The sequence below is a fragment of the Diabrotica undecimpunctata genome, chromosome 9, assembly GCF_040954645.1.
Source record: "Diabrotica undecimpunctata isolate CICGRU chromosome 9, icDiaUnde3, whole genome shotgun sequence".
Classification (NCBI taxonomy): Eukaryota; Metazoa; Arthropoda; class Insecta; order Coleoptera; family Chrysomelidae; genus Diabrotica; species Diabrotica undecimpunctata.
Genome location: NC_092811.1, coordinates 79382871 through 79405936, shown reverse-complemented (window position 1 = coordinate 79405936; position 23066 = coordinate 79382871). Strand labels below are relative to the sequence as shown.

At 32.8% G+C, this 23066-nt stretch overlaps 1 protein-coding gene across 1 annotated transcript in view; it reads left to right on the top strand.

The window, feature by feature from the left end:
- LOC140450179 (protein kinase C, brain isozyme-like) overlaps positions 1 to 23066 on the top strand; it is a 651237-nt gene that overhangs the window by 413612 nt on the left and 214559 nt on the right. The window contains exon 2 of the mRNA XM_072543635.1: positions 17135 to 17166. Coding sequence (XP_072399736.1) covers positions 17135 to 17166 — 32 coding nt within the window. The remainder of the gene's footprint in view (positions 1 to 17134; positions 17167 to 23066) is intronic.

Genomic DNA, 23066 nt, shown 5'->3' with positions numbered 1-23066 from the left:
ACTGCAAAAACAAACCACACAACACAAAAGATTTTTCGGAGTTGGTACCGATACACAACCTAATATACAGCTGTAATCAGTCTAGTAACCATTAATATTAGAGTTTATTCGGACTTAATTTATTTTATTTCGGATCAATAAAAGGTCAGAGTGTAGTGTGATGAGATGACCAAATATAATTAAGAGACAAAATATAGAACAAAACGTTCTTCAAATATTTACAAAAATTAATATAACTTGCGATATCTAGTAGTTCTACGAAGAATTAGATATAAACTTTATTTTAAAACAGAAGTTGTCATTTGCCGTTCAGCAAGGGGCCCTAATATTTTGCCGCTTCGTAAATTTTTATGTTTTGGCGTGGAAAAACGTATGAAAAGGTTCACTATAAAAACTAAACGAACAGTTTTTTTAAAGAGATACTGGTTCTACTCTACCCACCATTAAACAACGTGACCTTAGTTTGATCACGTGACTAAAATGGCTTGAAGCATGTTTGAAAGGGACAGATTGTCTCACAACACAATTCACAAACATGTCACAAGACTGAATTTTTAAAATATGAAAATATTTTAGCTGCCCTTGCATCATATTACAATGTCCAAGTTTAAAAATGTCTTACTATGAGGCGTAGAAAAGATGAAACAAAAGAGTGATTAAGACGGCAGAAAATTTCATTGGAAGAAGAAATGATAAAGGTAGAATTCTATAGCAACCCAGATATAAAACTTATAAGATAGATCAGATTATGAACGATGCAGACTATCATTCTATTACCTGGACTTAAGGTCAATTAAATTATTGTGTGTCGCTCTAAAGCAATATGTGGCAAATAAATAATAATATATATCAATAAATATAAAAAATAAAAATGATAATTTTTTCTTAAAATTTTGGCAAAATTATTTGAAAAAATATTGCCAAGGCGCTATTTTTTTTCGAGCCTTATTTTATGAAAAAGAGCCAGCTCTAGATTTAGATGTGGATGAATTAATAATACATTTACGGCAAGATAGTGACAATGATAGCGTGAATTATCTGGTAAATAGCAGTTCTTTTAAACTTTAAGAATAATTTTGTCTTTTGTGGTATGCTAAAATGCGAAAAGTTTTGTCTCATATTTCAGTGTGGTCAACACATTCAAAGATCCAACAAAAGAACAAGCTATAGTGCTTTCCAGTATTGAAGGAACCAAAATTCACGACTATATAATAGCAGTTGCTTCACTAGTTGGTCCACAAAACGTATCCTTCGCTTCCAGAAATTCCAACAATAGAATATGTCGATATCGTTCATCTAAAAATGCATTTGATTCACTGCTACATTTCCACAAATATATTAATATAAAAGAAACTTAAGTAGAAACAAGAAGACTTATATCTCCAGCTCAAAGGCTAGTAATATCAAACGCTTGTCCTACTATTCCAAACAAGTTAATTAAACAAAAAGTACATCAGATGGGTATAAACTCCGTCTCAAAAATGACTTTTCTAAGAGTAGGTATGCCTGAAAGCGAATAAAACTTTTTCTTGAATTTTAGAAGGCAAATATTTATTACACCTTTTGACAAAATGTCTATTGTTGATTCTTTCATTATCTCTCATTAAAATACCAATTATCGTTTATACTTTCTATAAAAGGATTTAACTGTACAAAATGCAAGACTATTGGTCATCAGGAAGCTGATGGCTCTAACGAAGCAAACCCCACTACTTCTAGTGTCCACTCAGAAACTTCTCAAAACATATTACCTACAGTAAATACATCTAATAACCAAACAGAACAACAAAGTTCTGACAAAGCTAATTTATCCATTGCTAGTGCACTCCCAGAACTTTTTAAAACACATTAATTATAATAAAATCCTCTAATAACCAAACATAACAAATTAGGGAAACTGACGATAACCTGAAAGGATCCATAAGTAATAGAAATAAAATATCTTTCTTAAAAACCCCATAATCATCAACCTTAAACAACATTAGAAACCCTACTCCAGTAGAAATAACACCAAATCCAATTACTACAAACCTCCCTAATCAACTAAAAAGGTTCATCTTATCTTCCCCAGACATTAACAAAAATGCCCCACAGACCGATTCACAGATATTTACTTCTCCTGTGCTAAGCAAAACAAAAAAAGGCACATAAAAAGGCAACCAGAAGTTCCGCAAAGAACTTTTACTTTCTCTAGAGTAAATTAAAGGTAAAATGGTAAACAGATCACCACGGTTTATCCTTAACTATAATGAAATATGTTACTTTCTAGAAAACACAATATATACCAAACATCCTATAATAATTTCAACAGATTACTTGAATGAAACTGCCGAGCTAATTGAGGTATTTATTTTTGTTCACGCTTATACCCAAAATTCAAAATTAAAAAAAACTAAACCCCAATAATATCTCTTCCTCAGAAGAGACAGATGAACAATTATCTCAGGCAGAATTCTAACATGTCCAATTCCTTTATTTTACAGGGGAATCTTAATGGGATTTATACCCATTTAGAACAGTTAAAACTTTTAATAAATGAATTATGCCCAAAGATCTTATATCTTCAATAAACTCATTTTAAATAAGTTAACATAAATTGAAATTATCAATGTTTTCCAAAAAACAGAGTAGCACAACAGGCCAGTGGCGGAGTAGCTATCTTCGTAAGTACAGACCTAGAAGCTAAGCCAATTGCATTAAGTACTAATCCGAAGCTGTAGCAGTGAGTATTACATACCAAAAATAATTAATATATGCAACATTTATTTACCACATCCTAGCGAGCTAGACCTACAAGAAGTTAATAACTTTCTTGATCAAATTCCACAATCAAAAATAATTTTAGGGGATATTAACTGTTATTATTCTGCATGGGGAAGCTCTAACACAGACAACATTATTTAATATAGGGGAACCTACCAAATTTTACTTCTAAAACAACTCCTTTTCCGCCATAGATTTATCATTATGTATCAATCCTTATCAACGTCTCTTACGTGGAATACTTTAAAATCGTTATATGACAGTGATCACTTTCCTATCTACATATCATCAAATGAAATTCAATGTCCTAATTTTTCAATCTATCAATCCTGAAAATTAAGGATTGCAAATTGGTCATCTTATCAAGTCGACACTGAAAAGAAAATTGAAAACTATCATCCAAGTAATGATATAAACTCTAATATTCTCTCCTTAAACAATATAATTATAGAAGCACCTTTAAATAATATATTTAAAACAAAACCTTGCAGTATCTTGGTGGAACAATGAAGTAGCACATGCTCTATCTTCTAGTAATCATTATTTTAATGTATTTAAAAAACACAATACTAATGAAAATTTACTTAATTTAAAAAAACTCAATGCTACAGCGAGATATCTCATAAAGAAAAGCCCAAAAAATATCTGGAGAGAATACGTATCGTCTATTAATTCTTTAACGCCATTTTAACACCCTCCAAGGTTATCTGGACTAAAATTCATAAACTTAAGGGCTCCAATTCTTAGAGATATATAACCACCTTAGAGATATATAACACACAATAATAAATTAATCACTTGCAAAAATACAATCGAAGAAGCTTTAGCTGATGTCTATTAACAAAATTTTAGCGACAAAAATATTTCTTACGAATCCCTAACATACAAGAAAAACATAGAAGCTTCTACAATCCCCAATAACAATTCTGACAGCCCCTATAACTCTTGAAGAGTTAGAGTTTTCTCTCTCAAATATAGAAAACACATCCAGATGATATTCTACAAGTCTTCATAAAGAACTTACCATTCAGAGCCAAATTAATTCTGTTAGATTTATTTAATACCTGCTTCCTAAAACATGAATTCCCAGACCTCTGGTCTCAATCAATAATCATTATCAATATTAAGCCTAACAAACCAAAAGACAACCCTACCTATTACCGACCCATCTCTCTTACATGTTTCATGTGTAAGACACTAGAAACGAGTTCAAACCTCCGCCTTATATGGTACTTATTTAGCAAATAAAATTTTCTTACTCCCTTCCAAAGTAGTTTTCGAAGAGGTAGATCCACATTAGATAAACACGTTGCATAAGAGACCCAATTAATGAAGCATTTGCAAATAACCAAAAACTAATAGCAATATTTCTCGATATAACCAAAGCCTACGATAGAGCATGGAGGCACTGTATTCTACAAACATTGAAAGATACTGGCATTCAATGTCACATAGTTGCATTTATAAAAATTTCTTTAAAAAGTCGCTCAGTTCAAGAATAAATGGTCAGCTCATCTAAGATTCTAGACAATGGAATTCCTTAAGGTTCGATTCTTAGTCCAACTTTATTCTTAATCATGGATGTAAGTAAAACATCCATCAAAGTTAGTCTTTACGCAGATGACATTGTTATTTATACTAAATCGAATAATGTAATGACAGCAACTACAATTATACAAAGTTTCCTAAAACCTGCTTCATAATTGGACGATAAAAACGGGATTTGTTTTTTCTATTGAAAAACACGATACATTATTTTGAATAAAAATAAAACCCACCTCACAACTAGTCTAACATTAAATAATTGACCATTAGAACAGTCAAAAGAAATAAACTTTCTAAGTCTAACTTTTGAGGGAACTTTAAATTGGAATTCGCACATAAAAAAACTACAGCTTTCCTGTCAAAAGAGATTAAATATACTCAAAATATTATTCAACAAAATTTGGGATGCTGATCATAAAATAATTATTAGGCTTTACAAATCGCTCATTAAAACTAAAATCGATTATGGTTGTATATGTTACGATGCTGCATGTAAAACCAGTGAAAAAAACTAAACAGTATTCAATCTACAGCTTTGAGATTAGCACTGGGAGCTTTTAAAACTAGTCCGGTTAATAGTATGCAAGTTCTAACTCGAGAACCTTCCTTACATATAAGAAGACAGCAACTATCCTTGAACCATATTGCAAATATATCATCCCAGATTCAGCATCCTATATTCTACCACATTTGCAACCCTGGTCTTCCCCCTAACAATAAGACTAAAAACTCTACACCCCTCTTAGAAAGAATAAAACTTATAGCTTTCGATAGGAATTAACTTAATACATCGGTATATATAAATGCAAACTATGCCCCATGGACAAGCCACCCATTAGCTATTGGCTTAACACTTACAAAGTATCCCAAATCAACTACAAATTCCACAATGGTTAAATATCTATTCATGGAAATTTTAGACCACTATCCTAATTATTTTCAAATAACTCTCAAATCTCTACGAAGCCTCGGTAGAGATTTGAACTCCCAATGGTCACGCTGCGGCCTTCTACTGCAAAGAAAATTCTTATAGCATGTCGATACCAACAAACTGCAGTATACCAACAGTCGAGGCTACATCTATTTTGGAAGCCCTAATCTTCTTCGAAAAAAGTAGAACGATGAAGTGCATTATCGTAACAGACTTATTAAATGCATTACTGGAATTTAAACAAATGTATACCAACAACCCTATTATACAGACTATAAAAAACGAACTAGAAACATTCCGATCAAGGATGGAATAGGAAAGGAAGCAACTTTTATTTTGGTACCTTCACACTACAGGTATTTACTGAAATGAAGAAGCAGATCAAGTGGCAAACAAAAGTCGAATGAGCTTAAACCATACTGCAAAATTGAAAACATATCCATACACCGATCTAAAGAACCTGGTTAAAATTCACTGAACTAATACATGGCAAAATTATGAAGAAAAATTAGGTACAAAATTAAATGTTATTTGCCCAAAAATAAATACTATCTTGGAGACTCCCTCAAACAGAAGAAACCAAGTTGTTATTAATTGTCTAAGAATTGGCCATACTGAACTGCCTTAACACACAAATACTTATTAACAAAAGAACCACTACCTATCTGCTCCAGCTGCTCTAACCCACTGACCGTCAAATATATCCTGCTTGATTATCATCAATTCATGGAAATAAAAGATCCTACAGATTCACAGATGATGATTTCAAAACAGTTCTCACCAAAAAAATGTTAACAGTGTTAAGCTATTTAAAAGACATCAAGTTATTCAATTGTAATTTAATGTATTATTTCTTGTATTTGTTATATTCCACAAATAATCCTGCTCGGTTGATGTAGTTTAATACTGTTTAATGATGTTTAATAATACTGTTAAATTATTTAAGGTGAGGTACTGAGCTACAAGACGATATTTGTTAAATTTGTTAAATCACTAAAACACCTGCCAAAAACGTTATCAAATATTCAAATAAATTTACAAAATATTTCTACTTGCAAAAAAAAAATAGGCAGACTTATTGAAAATCCCGACAGAACGAGTTTTTTCTGAAAGGGCACTTTCCCACTGGGAAACGGAAAATACTAGAACCGATGACCGATTAACTTTTGAGTAAAACTGTCACGTTTCCGGCATTTTTCTTCTGAATGGCTTTAAGGTCTTGCTGAAAATTGGATGTCAAGGGTTGCTCGTTTTATTCTTTAGAACAGACAACAGAAAAAAGGTAAAATATTAAAATGCAATATATTAAAATTTTCTGCTAAACATAGAAAACTTTTTATCTGCTTGTTTTTGTTTTTGTCTCTTTTACACGTTACGTATATATATATACGAGTGTATATATATATATATATATATATATATATATATATATATATATATATATATAGATATATAGTAAACTCTTAAATATTGGGGAAATCTGCAAGAAATACTCTAATGTGTATCAATTGTTTCGCCGAACGTTTTCGCCAAAGAGAATTAATTTGGCTTCTTCAGGGCTGAAAGAGAATAAATTATAATTAGCTACCATATATTATCTATTAAAACATTATTGATCTTACCGTAACTTAGAATTGTAGAGTTAGAATATTAAAAAAAAACTTTGCTAGTAACATAGTGGTGTTTTTTGTTACTATGTGCAAAAAAAGTTTTTTATAAGAATTGAAATGTATGGTAGCTTCGAACTTGACACGTAAAGGCTTACCCAAGGTTAATCGAAAAACCCAATGCAACTACATTTAAAAGGAGGTAATTGTATTAAATGTAGTTGCATTGGGTTTTTCGATTAACCTTGGGTAAGCCTTTACGTGTCAAGTTCGAAGCTACCATACATTTCAATTCTTATAAAAAACTTTTTTTGCACATAGTAACAAAAAACACCACTATGTTACTAGCAAAGTTTTTTTTTAATATTCTAACTCTACAATTCAAAGTTACGGTAAGATCAATAATGTTTTAATAGATAATATATGGTAGCTAATTATAATTTATTCTCTTTCAGCCCTGAAGAAGCCAAATTAATTCTCTTTGGCGAAAACGTTCGGCGAAACAATTGATACACATTAGAGTATTTCTTGCAGATTTCCCCAATATTTAAGAGTTTACTATTTAACTAATCTGCAAAGATTAAATTTCTTTTCTATATAGATATATATATATATATATATATATATATATATATATATAGATATATATATATATATATATATATATATATATATATATATATATATATATATATATATATCCAAAGGAATACCAACCGTTTAAATTAAAACAAATAGAAAGGGCTGTGTGCTGAAGTTGTTTTCTTGTGGAATCTTAATGCAATTACTATTTGGATTAAGAATAAGCCACAATTTCAGTTTAAAATAAGTTTATTGGCTTTTCAAAGGAAATCATTCTCAAAATACAAAACAATAATAAATTAATTTCTCAATGGTGTGTATTTTGAGAATTATTGCCAAAGTGGAAATTAAAACGTCAATAAACTTATTTTACACTAAAATTGAGGCTTATTTCCAATCAAAATACTAATTGCAAATAGAAAGTGTTAATGCGAGTGAATAATAAAGGTAAAATGTAATGGTATGTCTCGCAAACAAGAAAACAAAAAACAAAAAACAAAATAGGTATATCGATGAAAGGCAACTGTAAATACGTATTTCTGACTATTTGGTCTTCATCAGCATGGTGCGCGAATATATATATATATATATATATATATATATATATATATATATATATATATATATATATCTATATATATATATATATATATATATATATATATATATATATATATATATATATATATCTTCTTCTTCTGGTTCCTATCCGTTTCGGATGTTGGAAATCATATTGGCAATCATGACCTTGCTCGCTGCGGCTCGAAACAGCTCCGTTAACAGTTAACGTCCCTGCATCTTTGAATCAGTACCTGTACTCCGAAAAGTGCCTCTCTGGTACCCACTGCGTTAATGAAGCCGAACTGTCTGTCTGATATTTGTTCCTCGCACTTCTTATAAATTCTTCCATGGATGACTCTAAGAAACAGTTTCAACATGTGGCTCATTAGGCTGATTGTTCGATATTCTTCGCACTTTTTAGCCCCCTGTTTTTTAGGTATCGCTATGAATTCTGATTCTAGCCATTTATCAGGGATGATTCCTGTATTGTATATTTTATTGAAGACAGCCGTGATCCAATTTATTCCTTCATCCTCCAAGAGTTTTAAAAATTCAGCTTCGATATTATCAGGCCCTACAGCTTTTCTGCTTTTCATCCGTTTTATTGCTTCTTCTACCTCGGATTTAAGTATGTCCGGGCCCGTCATCCTCTCTGAAAATGGATGCCTATAATCCGTTCTTTGATCTTGAAAAAGTGTCTCCAAATATATTCTCCATTTGTCCTTCATCTCTTGGGTGTCAATGATTAATTTTCCATTGGTGTCTATGAGTTTCATTTGTGTTCTCTTTTTAAAAGTACCCGTTATTTCTTTTACCTTTTTGTGTACATTAAAATTGTCATGCTTGGCTTGTAGTCTTTCTATTTCTTTACATTTCTCTACAGCTTCTTTTTCTTTAGCTTCTCTTATTTTTCTTCTGATGTAAGACTGCATTTTTTTGTATTCATCTTTATTTCCTTTAATTAACCTTCTGCGTTCCATTAAGTGAAGGATTTCTGGAGTCATCCAAGATTTCTTCTTTGTTTCTTTGTTTGGTTTTAGCAGATCTTGTTTAGTTTTCTTAATTATTTCTTCGAATTGATTGATTTCTCGTTGGATGTTATTTTCTTCTTTTAGTTGCTTAACTTGATTGTTAATATATTCCCCCACTTGCTTTTTAACTTCCGGATGTTGCAGGGCTGTCATGTCGTAGTTAGGTCTAGACTTTTTCTTTATTGTCTTCAGTCTCACATCCATGACTCCCACTAAAGGTATGTGGTCAGATTCAATGTCTGCTCCTGGATATGTTTTGACAGATTTAAAACTGTTTCTGAATCTTCTATTTACCAATATATAATCTATCTCGTTTCTAATTACGTTATGGGGTTTATCTGCTGGTGCCTTCCATGTATACAATCTCCTCGGTGGTAGTTTATAAAATGTGTTTAGAACCACTAGCTTGTTATCTTCTGCGAATATTTCTAGTCTGTCACCTCTTTCGTTTCTTTGTCCTAACCCAAAAGGTCCGATTAGAGACGTTTTCCGTTCGGCCCCAAGTTTTGCATTGAAATCCCCCATTATGATGCTGACTTCGTGTTTAGGTATTCGTTCTAATATACTCTCTATGCTTTGGTAGAGAGTCTCTACTTCCTCGTCGTCTTTATCTGCAGTGGGAGCGTATATTTGTATTATGTTTACATTCACTGGATTGGCTCTTATTTGCAGTAGTATTACTCTGTTGGACACTGGGACAAAATTTAAAATACATCTACTAATTTTTCTCGTTATTATCACAGCAACTCTATGCTCTAGTTTTCCATCTAGTGACCCTGAGTAGAATATTCTGTGATCTTTTTTGTCAATGCTTCCTGTTCCGGGCCATCTCATCTCGCTTATTCCCATTATGTCAATGGTCATTCTTTCCATTATATATATATATATATATATATATATATATATATATATATATATATATATATATATATATATTAATAAGATCCCCAAATTTTAGATAAAATTAAAATTAGAAAGACCATTAAAAAAATCGAGAACACCCTGTATATAGAAATAGTTTAGTTGTACATGAGTGGTTTCCGAATAAGTGAATAAGTGATTTGGACAGGTTTCTCCAATAAAAAAAAACAATACGGTTTGGACATAAGTGCAAGTTAGATTTAGTACACAACTATTTGAAATATGTGGTTATAATAGATTAGAAAGTAATAAGTAAGCATTATTGGTTATTGAGTTTTCTCCTTTATAAAAGTTAAAAAAAGAATTCAAGTTCGTTTGAAGGAAAGTATTTTAACGTCAAGTAATTTTTGGAAAAACAAAAAAATTTTTATGAACTAAGAATCCGATGATGCGTTGGATGACAGGGAACTGTCAAAAGGAACTGTCAAAACAACTGTAAAACGAGAATGCGAATTGAGAGATGCTCCTAAAAAAAATTATTAATTTTTGGTGGTTTTCTGATATTATAGAAAAGACATTCTAATTTCGAATTTATAAGTAGTGTTTTAGTGTTTTGTGTGGAAAATTAAGCAGCCATTGTGGTAAGCAGAGACGATTGCCAGTAGAAATAGAGGCATTACTGTAAGTACACACAGATATATTTTCGTTGTGTCTGAGAGGAAGCAGTTTGTTTATCTTGGAGTTTGGAGCTTGTGGTAAAGACATCACGACATTTTCACATACTGTTTTTCTTTTTCTTTTATTATCAAAAGACACAGTAGGCGGAATAGCAAGCAGGGAAATTGATAGGATCCGGGAAGTAAATTGCGATCTGGTCAGGGCACAATCCAAGCAAAGGAACCAATAATTCTTTCTAAAATTTTTATGTTAAGAGATATCTGATTTAGAAATTGTGTAGTTAAATTTTATTGATTATTAAGGGATGTGTGATTTGATGGATGATTGATTATATTTTTTTTATTCTATTTATAGTGTATGGTGTAAGATTTATCCTCAACGGAATTTTCAATTAATTGGATATATTTTAAAATAAAGAATAATTGTTATAATATCAGAATTGATTGTCTAGTATTTCTTTTTTTCTTTTTGTTGATCTTTCTTAAATGGAACTAACAGAAGATACTTTGAAGCCACGTTTTAATAAAAAAAAATATATATATATATAAAAATTATTTTCAGCCCTGAGATATTTTTTTTGCTTTTGATTTGTTTGATAAAGATAAATTTATTACATTTCATTCTATATAAGTAGATTTACAATTATAAGCAAATCACAACAATATATATATATATATATATATATATATATATTGTCAGGCCATGGAGTGGGGTGTCAACTTTGGAAAAATGGCGTGCACCCTATTCTTCATGCTATGGCATGCTGGACGAGCCATACAGTCTGTAGTCAACACCCCGAGGTATGAGCGGGAACACAAAGTGAATAAATACTCATATGCTTATGAAACGCACCTGGCGGATCATAAGGGCCTTCACATTTTACTCTTTTTCAACTTGTCTTGAGTGAAATGTCTTTAATCTTTCCTATCAGCCTCTCTTGGCTAACTCTTGTTTTTTCCGACCCCGAATGGCGATTAGGTTTCCGAAGGCAGACGGGTTACTATATTTCCTTCTACTACAACTCTAAAACTCGCCAACACGCTTGGCCAGCGCGGCGTTTCAAGGCCAAATTTCCCCTCATGATGGATACATCAAGTGTACGGCCCTCAGTCCCCGGCGGTTCCAATTTCCCTGACCAAGGTGGCGGTCAGAATAGTGTTGGAGCAGAGGGTGCTAAGAATCACCGGAAGAGATCAGGCCACCAAAACAAACGACAAATGCATATATGTGCCTACAATGTACAAACTTTATCAACAGAAGCATCAATGATAGAACTGGAGAATGAACTACAACACATAAAATGGGATATAATCGGTATAAGTGAAGTTCGACGTCGAAAAGAAGATCAAATAATACTTAAGTCTGGAAATATGTTCCATTTCAGAGGAAACGAAGATTCATCTGTTGGAGGAGTGGGTTTTTTAATCCATAAAAAATGGGTACCAAACATAATCACAATAAAAAGTATATGTACCAGAGTCATTTATCTTATTTTTAAATTAAACCCAAGATACAAACTTAAAATTATACAGGCTTACGCACCAACTACGAGTCACCCGGATGAGGAAGTTGACCAATTTTATGAAGATATCAGAGCAGCTATACAAACTTCAAAAACACATTACACATTGATAATTGGAGATTTTAACGCCAAATTGGGATTCAAACAAGATGATGCAGAATCTGCTATGGGAAACTTTGGATTTGGTGAGAGAAATGAGAGAGGTAACAGGCTTCTTGACTTCTTACATCAGGAAAATCTCTTTGTGATGAACTCATTCTTCGGAAAGAAACCCCAACGTAAGTGGACATGGAAGAGTCCGAACCAAAGAACAAAAAATGAGATTGATTTCATAATATCAAATCGGAAAGATATTGTTCAGGATGTAACAGTATTGAATAAATTTTCAACAGGGAGCGACCATAGACTAGTTAGAGCAAAAACCACTTTTAACACTGAAGTTGAAAGAACAAAAATGATCCTCAAAAAGAAAAGTGGAAGGTGGCTGTTCCCAGAAGATATAACACTTTACGAAGAAAATATTAAGACTAGTTTGGATACACACGACTTAGAGAATATCAGCATCAATGAAATGAACAATAATATTACTCAAATATTGAAAGAAGCTGAAAAGAAATACTGTCCTCGTCCTGAAAATAATAACAAAAAATTAAGCCACAACACAAAACATCTTCTAGAGGAAAGAAGAAAACTTAGGGAAAATCAGGATCATAACCAAAATGAACTAAGAATTTTGAATAAGACAATTAAAAAGGAAGTTAGAAAAGATCTGAGACGATACAATACGATGGAAATAACTAGAGTAATAGAAGAAAACAAAAGCTTGAAAGTACTCAGACAGAGCATGTCCATTGGAAGAAAAAACGTCCACAAATTAAGAAATGAACAGGGGCAAATCATTGAGGATAGAATTCAAATTATGAATACGATAGAGAGTTTTTATAGACAACTATACAAAGAACAGCAATGTAACCGGAGTGGATCATTACCAAAGATAATCAATCAGGGATCTGAAATTTTACCGGACGTAACACCCAATGAAGTTCGAAGGTCAGTGCAAGAAATGAAAAACAATAAGTCCCCCGGAGGCGATGAAATAGTGGCAGATGCCTTGAAGGTGGCTGGAAAAAGATTATGGCAGGTCCTTGCCAAACTATTCACTAGATGTTTGCAGGAAGCAATAACACCAACCCAGTGGTATAACGCAGAAATTATCATACTTCATAAAAAAGGGGATGCTACCGACCTCAGGAATTACAGGCCCATAAGTCTACTTTCACATATTTATAAACTATTTACAAAAATAATTACGAAACGCCTAGAAAATAAATTGGAATTTTATCAGCCCATAGAACAGGCGGGTTTTAGAAAAGGCTATGGAACAAACGATCACCTACTGGTAATAAAAAATCTTATAGAAAAATGCACTGAATATAATAAACCACTAGCTTTAATATTTGTCGACTATGAAAAGGCATTCGACACCGTAAATCAACAAAAAATGTTGGAAGCCTTGACAGAATGCCGAATTGACTATCGGTATATAAATATAATTAAACATATATACCAAAACGCAACAGCCAGTGTTAGAGTGGGTGATCGTCAAACCCAGAAATTCCCGATACAACGTGGAGTACGCCAGGGGGACACCATATCGCCGAAACTGTTCACTACGCTTTTGGAATATATATGTAAAAGGGCAAAACTGACCGACAAGGGCATAAACATAAACGGAGAAAAGCTTAGCCATCTAAGGTTTGCAGATGATATTGTACTAATAGCTGATAGGATAGATGAGGCCAAAGAACTTTTAAATCAGCTCTACCTTTCCTCGCTAGAAGGGGGATTGAAAATAAATATATCTAAAACCCAGATGATGACAAATCTTGTAGTCAGCGAAGATATATGCGTAGGAACAAGATCCATAGACCAGGTAATGGCCTATAAATACCTAGGTCATGAGATTCGCATAGGAAAAGATAACCAAACCGTTGAGCTTCTCCGTCGTATAAGACTGACTTGGGCAGCCTTCGGCAAGCTGAACCATATTTTCAAATCGTCTGATATACCAATATGCCTTAAAAGAAAAACGTTTAATCAGTGTGTTTTGCCAGTGTTAACTTACGGTGCCGAAACGTTGACCATGACAAGGAGAACAGTTCAAAAGATCCGTGTGTGTCAAAGGGCGATGGAGCGTGCTATGTTGGGCGTTTCACTACGAGACAAGATCCCAAATCGCCAGCTACGACAAAGAACAGGAGTGGCTGATGCAGTAGAGAGAGTAGCAACACTGAAATGGAACTGGGCAGGTCACGTGGCTCGAATGACAGATAATAGATGGACAAAGCGGATACTGGAATGGAGACCAAGAGATGATGCCTACCGAAGCAGAGGTCGTCCACCAACACGTTGGACTGACGATCTAAAATGTTGTCATAGGAATTGGATGCAAGAGGCACAAGATCGAAATAGATGGAAAATTATGAGGGAGATCTATGTCCAGCAGTGGATAAGCGAAGATTGAATGATGATATATATATATATATATATATATATATATATATATATATATATATATACTAGCTGACCCGGTGAACTTCGCCTTAGAATGAAATAATGTGTAAAACATATGCATGAACACAGTTGAATCAATTAAATGCTGTCCCAAAAAAATATTTTTATTTTTTTGCGTTAAATAAATATACAAAGGTGACGGTTTTCCGACACGCGAATAATTGTCATTGTCTTTCAACGGTTGGCTTTGTGATTTGTTTAGTGTCATTGCAAAAGCCAAAAACACGGGAAATTGTAAACATTTAAAATCAAATGGTACGTTCGTTAAAATTATTAGTATACGCGAGATCAAGACATTATCTCCTTTGTATTTTTCCTCGCTGATCGTTGTCCTAATGACATTAATCATTAGACTTACCACAATCAGTCTGATTTCATTGCAAGTCATGGTTAATAAATGTTAGCACAATGATAACTGAGGGTTCAGGTTAAAAATGGCGGCTAGTAGTTTAACAGTCATCATAACGATGGAATTAAATAAATTGAAAAATAACGAATTTGTGGACATTTCAGTTAATTTTAAGTTACCAGTGACAGTGACAAACATTCAGTTAATAAATTATGTAAATAAACCTAGTGATAAAGCTACGAACTTAATAGACAATAATAAAGAAGACAAATTTCATGATACGAGTGAAAATTTATCTTGTGATTGTGGAAGACTTGGTAAAGAATATGACGCTATTAAAAAAGAACTTAAAATCGTAAGTAGACTTTCTTATCAACTTGAAAAAAGAACTCAAGAACAAGAAGATTTAATATTATTGTTAAAACTACAAAATACTAATTCAATTTTGCAGCATGTCCCACCATCTACCAGTAAAATATCAGATTCTATTAAAACATCAACAACTAATACAAATTCTAGAAAAAGTAAATATAAAATAAACGAGCCAAAAAATTGTGTCGACTAGTGAACCTGAACAAAACCCTACTGAACAAAATATTGGTTCAAATATAAAATCGGTAGGAGATTCCGAAAGGAATTCCATGACACACAATAAAATAAATAAATACAACACACCAATATTCGGTAGCAGAACTTCTTCTAATTTTTATACACTCTCTTGGCGGGGGCATCTGCACGATTCACTTGTCGGAGCCGATATAAATTCAAATGATTTTAAGGATTTTTTTTAAGAAACGGCGCCTAAAATATGTTTTGATTGTTAGGAATGGAATAGAACTGATAAGCAATCATCTTATAAAGTGTACTTCCCTTTAGAAAGTCTAGACAATGCATACAACCCATCTATATGGGCCAGTGGATCTGTCATAAGAAGATTCAAATTCATTAAAAATTTTCGGAAAAGAACGCAGTCAGTAAACAATTCACAACTTTGACTACAGCTATAGATGTTCCTGCAGCAGAGACACGGGAAAAAAACTTCTTTGTAATCAAACATATCGGGAATTTACAAAACTGTAGTGGAAATGCAGCAGTCCGCACAAATGGAAACAATCTAGATCGAGACATAGTAAGTTTAGAAGTTCCTAGAAAAAGTAAATATAAAATAAACGAGCAAAAAATTGTGTCTACTAGTGAAACTGAACAAAAACCTACTGAACAAAATATTGGTTCAAATATAAAACCGGTAGGAGATTCCGAATAGAATTCCATGACACAAAATAAAATAAATAAATACAACAAACCGATATTCGGTAGCAAAATTTTTTCTAATTTTAATAAATTCTCTTGACGGGGACATCTGCACGATTCACTTGTCAGAGTCGATATGAATTCAAATGATTTGAAGGATTTTTTAAAAGAAACGGCGCCTAAAATATGTTTTGATTGTAATGTCAGGTATGACAAAGGACAAGAGGTCTCCATGTACGACCGTATGCCGTCATCTCTTTTATAGACAATTTAGCCTTTTTTCAATTTCTATGGCTTGTAGGATAATTCTTCGTTTATAGAAGCAAGGAGCTAGCTAAGATTCATTTTTGGTTAGTTAAGCCGTTGTTTTTTCGTTGCATTACAATATGTTCTGTAGATCTACGGTCTAACGAATCTTAGTTGCCGCTTATTTAACGTTTATAACAGTGTCCATGCCATTAAAAAATATGCACTCACATACATTTAAAAACAATAAGATGTCTAGTGTAAAATATATCATTTGATGAACATCTCTTGATGACAATTGTCTCCGTCTAATATTTCGATTATTACAATTTAGTATACTAACGTCGATATTTTATGTATGTTACTTTAAAACGAAAACAATTGCCACCGAGAATAATCTCTTTTTTATTGTTTTTTTATTACATGTGATTTAAACCTGATTTGGCTAGTCAGATCCAAGATAAATTAAAGCCTCATTTCAGCATATAGAACTTAACCAGAAGTGTTAGTTGATCTGTATTACTACTGTGATTGTGTTGTACTTATAACTTATTTATTATATATTTATTCTATAATTTGTAAAATGTACAAAAGACTGGAAAAAATGAAACAAGTATTTCTTTCTTGTTACAGGGGATTTGGAAAACAAGGATTTCAGTGTCAAGGTAAGCATTACGTTACTCTAATCTACTACTATGAAATATACTATAATCTATTATAAAAATAATCCTTTATTATTACACTCAATTGATAAGTAGTTTACTGCACAAAACTTGATCCTATTGAATCTGCTTACAAGGTATATTATATAGGATATATAATCTGCTTAGAAGATATACGGGTGTGTTAAAATACCCAACGACATTTTTTATTACACGGAGACACATTTTTCCTACTTTTTTAAATATTTTACTTTGACCTCTAATCCAGGGTACAAACCAGACCGAGATTTTTTAGTAGCAGTAGAGGCCAAATAAGATATTGTTTTAAAGTTGTTGCAATTTCGTATAAATGATTCTACAATTTTTTTACATTTTGAACTTTAAATTATATACACCTACTTGAGTAGTTGATTTTTATTTTATTTTAATAACGCATCAACCACGCAGGGTCATTAGCGTATTTAGATTAATGTGACAGTTGATACAGTTAGTGTATATACATAAGTTTACAATAATAATATGTATTACAATGTATGTTTCAGATCTTTTGAAGTAGTTGACAGTCTTTAAGATAAGAAAATATTTTTTGGGTATCTGTATTTTCTTCTAGGGCATCTCTTATGGAGTTGGGTATGCTATATTTGAGTCGTTCACTGTTATATTTGGGATGCTGTATTAAAAAATGTTTTACCGTTAGAACACTGTTGCACACTTCAGTAATAAATAGTCATGAGTAAGTCGTGTATGGCCGTTACGGAGGCGGGTAAATATCACTTGCTCTCTTCTGTCTTTTATTTTTGGTTTCCAAAGATGTGGATATTTGTTGATTTCGTATAGCCTTGATGGAGTATTACAAATATTTTTTGTTTTAAGTATGGTTTTAAATCGTTTTGTACCGATATGTTACTTTCTTCGGACATCGGGTTAGTTGGTGCGTTTTTAGCCAGTTTATCTACAACTTTGTTACCTTCAATTCCGACACGAGAAGGCACCCATAAAAAGTAAACTTTGATGTTCTTATTTGAAATGTTTTTTAAGTTCTTTTTTAATAAGAAGTAAAAGGGGGTTGTCACAGTACAATTGAGTCAGTGAGGATAATGAACAGAGAATCTGTAATTATATATCTTTCTTTGTTTTTGTTTTGTAGTAACGATGGTGCTTTTAGATTTGCGAATAATTCAGCCGAAAAGATGGTTGTAATTGACGACAATTTGAAACTAACTTCCGAAGTCTTCCAAAAAATTGCTCGCATAGTTTTTGTTTTCTTTTTGTCACATTTGTCTTTGAAAATTTATAATCATGGTTTATTCCATATCAGAAAGGGTATGTATCATTTTGTTGTATTTTATTAACAAAAAATGTGCCAATATGACAGCTCAGCAATATAATGAACAATATTAAAATAAATAGGTCACTAGAACGTATGTTTTGAAGTTAATAAAAAAATGCAGGAAACTGGGAATGTAGGTATGCTCATCTAGATCCCATGTTATGTACGACGCATCTACCAGCTGTATCTAGAATCAACCAATCTAGCGTCCAAGCCGTTTTAAAGAAAATCAAATTTCATCTACATAAATCACACTTAGTCTATCAACTTAATTAACTTAACTGACCACCGTTTACAGTTATGTGAAATCATGAGTGACGAAACAGTGATAGATCCACAGTTTCTCTTTAATATCTGCTTCTCCGATGAATGTATTTTTTGACAAATAAAGCTGTAACTCATCACAATTATCGTTAGTGGTCTGATTAGGATTTTCCACAAGATTCATACACAGCAACATAAAAATTAAACATATGGACTGGTATTATCGGTGATTGACTGGTGGAATCCTTATTATACCTGGTAATTTAACTAGCAAAGTGTATCTATAATGACTGGAAGACATAATTAATCCTACCTTAACGGGTATAAGTAAAGCTTATTAACAATATGATGACGATCATTTGACTTTTCAACAGAAAGGTACTCTTCTGCATTATGTTTTACTCGTTCGTCAAAACTAGTTATTTTATAATTATGTTTATTTACAATCTACCTCATTACAGAATATTAGGTAAATGTGTTACTGGTTTTTGGCGGGAAGGATCATCCAATGATATTTTGCCTTATTCTATTTTGGTTTATTTTTAAAGTAGGTCTTGGGGCCAGGTAGGTCTTGGATGATATACAGTGACGTTGGCTTTGTACAGCCCCATGGATGTAGTCCGTAGAACCAGATAGGTTTGAGTATGGCTTTGTATAGAGGAAATTTTGTTGGGGATGTTAAGTTGTAATTTACGTCCAAGAAGCCAAAACATTTGCCGGAATTTTAAGCCGAGCTGTCTTTTTTTGACTGGATGTGTTTCTTTAAAGTGAGACGTGGGTCAGGATGAAGGCCAAGGTATCTGCTTCTGTTACTTTCGTTATTCTAACATTTTTTATTCTTACATGTGAGCATGTATTGTGGCAGTTGGTAAATGTTATTTGAGTTGATTTTGTCTTTTTTACTGTTCTTATTCTTTTTGTGTACCAATTACTAAGTATGTTTAGATGATGTTGCAGGTTTTATAAGGTTTATATGGGATCTTCATTTACATTAGTATTGCTACGTCGTCAGCCAAGGCAGCATGTGTAGTATTATTAGTCTCCGTTATATCGTCTGTGTAGAGTGAAAAAAGCAGCGGCCCTAGAACACTACCATGCGGTATTCCGGACGTGTTAAGACTGAGCTTGAATTGTTGGTCATTAAATTTGACAGAAAAATATCTATTTAATACGTAAGATTTGAGTAGCAGCAAATAGTTACTGGAAAGTGTTATTCTTACTTTGTAAAGCAGACCTGTGTCAGACTTTGTCAAATGCTTGTGAGATGTGTAGGAAATAGCGTTGCAGTATTTCTTTTCTTCGTGACTTTTTGATATTTCATTTAATATTCGATGGACTTGTTGGGTAGTGAAGTAATTTTCTCAAAAACCAAACTGATGTTTTTGTAGTAATGTTAAGAATTCGTGATCTGCGTATATCCTTTGTAGCAGCAATCTTTCAAAAACCTTGCTTATCGTTGGGAGTAGGCTGATGGGTCGATAAGATGGTGCTTCATTGGGCTCTTTTCCTGGCTTAAGGATCATAATGATTTTAGTATATTTCCATATTTTTGGAAAGTTTGATTACTATGCGGTTAAATATAACTGTTAGAATAATCATGGTCTTGCGAGAAAGTTTAGCTGGATTCTATTAGACAGTTGTTTCGGGACACTTCTTTGCTTATTTTGTAGTCCAGTAGATCTTGAAGTTTTCTGGGGTCACTTAGCCAGTACGTAGGGATTCCATTGGTGTGGCAATCATAGTTGTTGTCGGTCATTGCTTAGGCCCTTTTTTTGTTGTGAGTTTTGAGCCCCAGTGTACGTTGCGCACTACAATCTCCACCGGCTACCAATTGCTACCAAGTAATTGGAAGAAGGCTTTGTATTCATCTGTGGAGATGGCATGATGAGGTGGGCTGTAGATTGCAGATATGTTAAAGTACCATGGCGTTGCATTCACTTGAACGATTGCTGCTTGTATTTTTTCTGTTCCATATTTCGGCAATTCATGATGTGACGTGAAGCTGCAGATGATTACCGCCGAGCCACCATGAGCTGATCCATTGGTGTACTGTATGTGGTATAAAGCAGAATATTGAACGTAGTTAGATCGTTACAGTGGTGTTCGAAAATAACCAGAACATCGATTTTATTCAGGTTTAAGAAAGTAATTAGTTCCTGCTTATGGTTTAGCAGACCGTTGCCGTTCCATGAGGCAACTTTAAGATTTTTTTTTATGACTTGTGTTAGAGTAAGTTTGGTATCATATTATTTTGACACATGAGTTGCGAGAACAATATTTTAAACCCGTTTAGGAATGTTATTAAATCTTGGTCTATATTAGTCTTAGGTTCTGATTCGTGGTTGGTTTGACGTGCTGTTACGTTTGTATATGTTCTTTGATCAATTTGAAGTGATATTTAGCTGATTCGTTTTAGTACATACATACATTTGGATAGTTAATCTTGTTCTTTGAGGCTGTTGGTTTTCTTTTTTTAATATATTTCTGTTTTCTACTAGTTCCATGTAGGATGATTTTGTTTGTATAGTGCACACTTAGCCGGAGTGTTTCTAGGTTTTTTACAATATTCTTTATCATGTTGTCCTCCACATTTGACGCAGTAGTACAATTTAGTGCAATATGCTTTAGTATGGCCGTATGCTTGACATCGCATGCCTTGGATTATTGAGTTTCTCTTATTTGGTGCCTCGTCTGCTATATTTTGTGACATCAAAATTCTAGGTGAAATATGTCTTTGTTGTTACTATTGGGTTCAAGGTCTCTGAAAATTAAAGATAAGCATTCCTCTGTTTGTCTGTGTCGAATATTAGTTATATAGCGAACTTTAAGACCGGCTTTTTCTGGTTCCTTTGTTATGTATGTTGTGGGTATAGAGTGATTTATATATGTCTTATTACCACTATGTAGGCACGATCTTTCTTGATTTGGTAAGTGTGGTAAACGATGTCTTATTTTCGTAAATGCTTTATCAGATTACTATAGACATCTACTAATATGTTGTGATCATGACAATGTCATTTGGCAGAGCTCAGGTATAGAAAGTTTCTTCCTCCACAATTTGTGCAAAGTTATCGACCATGTCTTTAAAGTGTTTGACGCCATATACGAATATTAAAGGTTGTTTTGTATTTTCTGTTATTTTTCTGTTTTGGTTTGTTCAGGGCTCTTAGCGTTTGATAATGCACTTTGTCGATTTTGTATTTTTGCTGGTGGTAAGTATGGAGAATTTTGATCATTATTTTGTTTTGTAAATGTACGTTTTTTGACTACTTGCAGTGAGTTTTTATTTTTGGGTTATTTGATCGTCGTCTTTGCTAGACTCTGTATCGGAGTTTTTTAAATATATAATGCTCTACACAAGATGAGTTGCTTCGGTTGTAGCAAATTAGTTGGATTTGTAGTGGGAATTATTGTGGTTGTGGCGGAAGAGCGAATTGATTTTGTGAAATTTTTGGTATGGGAGGAGTGTTTGTCGGTTGCCGGTATATATGGTTTGGAGCATGTGCAAATGTATATTCGAGTGGTGAATATCGTTCGGGAGTTGGGTACATGTTCCTAGATGTTTATTAATAGTGGACCTGCTGCTTACTTGCAATTTCTGCTGCCACTACCACTTCACTGTTTATTTTAATAACTAGCATTTTAATTAATTACTATTTAAATGGGAATAAGCCACAATTAAAGGTTAAAATACGTTTATTGACGTTTCAATTTCCACTTCGGAAATCGTTCTCAAAATACAAACATTAGTAAATTAAACAAATTTTGTTTTTGTTACTTAGTGAAAAATTCTTCTAATAATTTAATTTTATCTGACTCATCTATATTGACAATTCAGACATACATTATACATTTTAAAGTAGACGATTTTAAAATGATATTGCCAATATTGTTGAGTTGCGTTCCTGGGACGACTTTACTTATAAGATAGTTCATTCGATTACATGGAATCAACTTTAACTTGAGAATATCCGTCAGAAAAGATCATAACATGTAATTCGTCTTTAAAAAGACAAATACATGCCATGATGACTGTAAAATTCTCCTGTTAGTTATTCCATGGTAAATTATGAGGGAAAAACCAGGAAAAAAACCTCATAATATTATCACGACACGGTAAGTATTTGATCGTGCATTTAGTTTACCTTCAATAAACACCAAATTCCGATTTTATATTTTTGTTATTTAAAAAACATAAATGATGTATTCTCTATATGTTACTGACTTACCAATACTGGTATTTTCCTTTTAATAACTAAGATATTAAAAGACCTCAAACACATGATAGTAGACACCCGTTTTATCTGCA